At 41.8% G+C, this 2792-nt stretch overlaps 1 protein-coding gene across 1 annotated transcript; it reads right to left on the bottom strand.

Moving 5' to 3' along the window:
* Nucleotides 1-492: 492 nt before the first annotated feature.
* On the bottom strand, nucleotides 493-2235 carry ttll2 (tubulin tyrosine ligase-like family, member 2; the record flags this gene model as incomplete). Its single annotated transcript, XM_081378142.1, has 1 exon — nucleotides 493-2235. One exon carries the CDS (start codon nucleotides 2233-2235, stop codon nucleotides 493-495), a length of 1743 nt encoding a protein of 580 aa, XP_081234268.1.
* Nucleotides 2236-2792: the final 557 nt, after the last annotated feature.

The following is a 2792-nucleotide window of genomic DNA, read 5'->3' as shown; positions in this document are numbered from 1 at the left end:
GTACTACATTGCAACTCTCCGGTTTCAGTAGAGGAACATTCCTAAAATAGTAAGGGAGAGCTGGGATAAATATCTTACATAAGCATTATGTTTCGTGTTTGAAAATGTTTTTGTATTGTCTAATCGTAGCATGTACACTAATTTTCAAAAGTCAGGGTCAGAAAAATTAGAAAGGTAATTAAAAAAATTAAATACATTTCTTTTAAATTGTAATAATAGTTCATAATATAAGCGTTTTACTGTATTTTTGCATAACTAAATGCAGCCATGGTGAGCATTAAAAGAAAAAAAAGAAAAAAATACACAAGTGAGTTTAATTGTCATATGTAACAATTGCTAACATGTCAAAGATGTAAAAGGCAAAAAGAAAATTCTGTCTGAATTAGTAAACAAGCTATGTGCAAGTGCGATATACTGTATATGCTCTCCCCATTTGTCTTGTCTTGTAAAAGATTACAAATCGTTGAAAAAATTAGGCCTACTTAAACCATTTTACTTCGTTTCTGAATTTGAGGAGTAGCATTCGCTGAGAAGAGGTGGATCTTTTGGCCCCCAAAGCAGAGACTCAAATTTGTCCCTGACAGCATTACAACTCTGACTGCTGTCCACCTTTGTCCTCTTTTTTTCGTTAACGGAAGATCCCAGTCTTTTCGTGAGTTTACGGACCTCATTCACAATAGCCTTAACATCCACTTGGTCCTGAGAGGCTTTCCACGTAGCCTCATTGAAGGGAAACGTCAGTATGAAGTCTCCAACACGACAAGGAGGGATGTCTCTGTCCTGAGTCCTGCGGTTCCATGGGATGGTTGGGGATATGAGTTTATGCATGTGAAGAGAAGGCAACTTGAATGTGGAAGATGGTGTATTTATGTGAGACTGCCTCGTACTGTTAAGCGTTGTGAGTTTTAGGTTATCAGATTCCACCTCAACGTAAATTTCCTCCAGCTTCTGTGGAGCCTTTTCATGTCCACTGGACATTGTGGATTTTGAAATGGGGTGAACGGGGCGAGAAGCATACCTGCTGTTATTTCTAGCACAATCATCCACAGAACACAACACAGTGTCTTGAGAACTTGAAGAGGTTGAGATAGACTGATTCCAGCTTCTCTTGCCTGATGGAGTAGCATGCAAAGTTTTGGGTAGCAGAGGAATGTTTGGTCTTGTATATCTCTTTCTGAGGTCTTCCTTCTGTCTGAAACCATCCATCATCCTGTAATTCATCAGGTCGATTATATCATTGATCAGCCCTTTCTTGACAGTTACATCAGCAGGGCAGTCTAATGAAAGCGCCGGACTGTGGTTGACTTCCAGAAGCCACGGTTTGTAGCTGGAGTCGATGAGGATGTCAAACCCTAACAGTTCCAGACAATTGGGGTTGGAGGGAATGCAAGGAACGGCTGCGAGCAGAGTCAACGTGATGATATTGCTGATCCTGTGCCAAAGGAGAAGTTCGTTTACATCTTGTTTGTGAAGAAAGCTGCGGAATTTGCTCATGGTCCACTTGCATCCTCGGCCAACTCGCTCTTTGTCCATGGCGTAGCACAATCCAAACTTATTGATGCTGGTGTTCGTCAGGTGAGAGTATAGGTTGTCTAAAGAAGCAAGGTTGTACTTTTCTGTCGCGAAACGCACTAGGCCTTCCTGGTGCATGTAAATCACAAGAGGACAGAAGCTCTTTACGCAAACGTAAATGCGGAGATCAAACTTGTAGCCTGAAATGAGAAGCGGGTTGCTGATGTATCTTTGTATGATTACTGAAGAGTCGTAGACCAAGTCCTTGATATCTTTAAACAGAAATATACCTCTTCCTCTCGACAGGTGAACAGGCTTACAAATCCAGTAGCAAGACTTCCCTCCATCAGTGGTGCGATTCTTAGTGTACACCCCTAGAAACTTTGTGTATTCATTTGGCAAAATGAAAGCAGCAGGGCTGAAGTCATACAAGGCTGCGCCGAAAGCGCTCTTCATTCTTCTCAAATGTCGTGCTAGATAGTCCTTGTGTGTAATGTGGGTCATTTTGAGATGGTGGTTCAGTCTCTGCCAGGGCAGGATGTTTTTGTAGTCAGAGTTTCGGAAGCCAGAGGATCTCCAATAGAGGTTCCAGTCTCCTTCCTCCTGCTCGTCTTCATCATACTCCTCCCATCCTCGCTCCAGCAGAACCTCACGCACCACCAGCGGAGCTCCTCCATGCAGTCGGAACACCAGAGGAGCAAAACCACGTTCCTTTTCGGCCATAGAGAAGATCCTAGAACCTCCAAGAAATTATGGGAAATAGTAGAAATCACATTTAATTATCCGTTGGAATAGTCATTTGGACAGTAATGTAAACAGCCTCTTAATTACAAGACACGTGACTCGTTACAAGTGCAGGCCATGATATATATATATATATATATATATATATATACAGCACTAGTATCTGGTAATTTTTCTGTCATCCTTTAGCTAGAGTTACATTGGCTAGCCTATATGATCACGCTCTTGTTCAATTACATTGCATTACATTAATGTCAATTACTTGTTTCTACATTAATTTGGGAGATTAACTGGGAAATTATCACATTATAAAATATATAGGCTAGTTTTAGTTTTCACCGAGTGTAGAGTATATAAAGCACTCTTACCTGCCAGAGCTTTGTTGTCTGGGAGATCCTCTACACTCAGAGCTCCTGTCAGACAGGTTGTGGCTCCTTTTGTGTCCTCTGCTCTGGTCATCTTTCGTTGCTAGGAAACCTTTGAATGAAAGCGCGCCATGTGAGCTGCCGACATGATGCGAGAGTTATGTTGCGCGA

The sequence above is a fragment of the Scardinius erythrophthalmus genome (genome assembly GCF_964197995.2).
Source record: "Scardinius erythrophthalmus genome assembly, chromosome: 11".
Lineage (NCBI taxonomy): Eukaryota > Metazoa > Chordata > Actinopteri > Cypriniformes > Leuciscidae > Scardinius > Scardinius erythrophthalmus.
The sequence above is the reverse complement of the archived record's forward strand: the minus strand, read 5'-3'. Positions and strand labels throughout refer to the sequence as shown.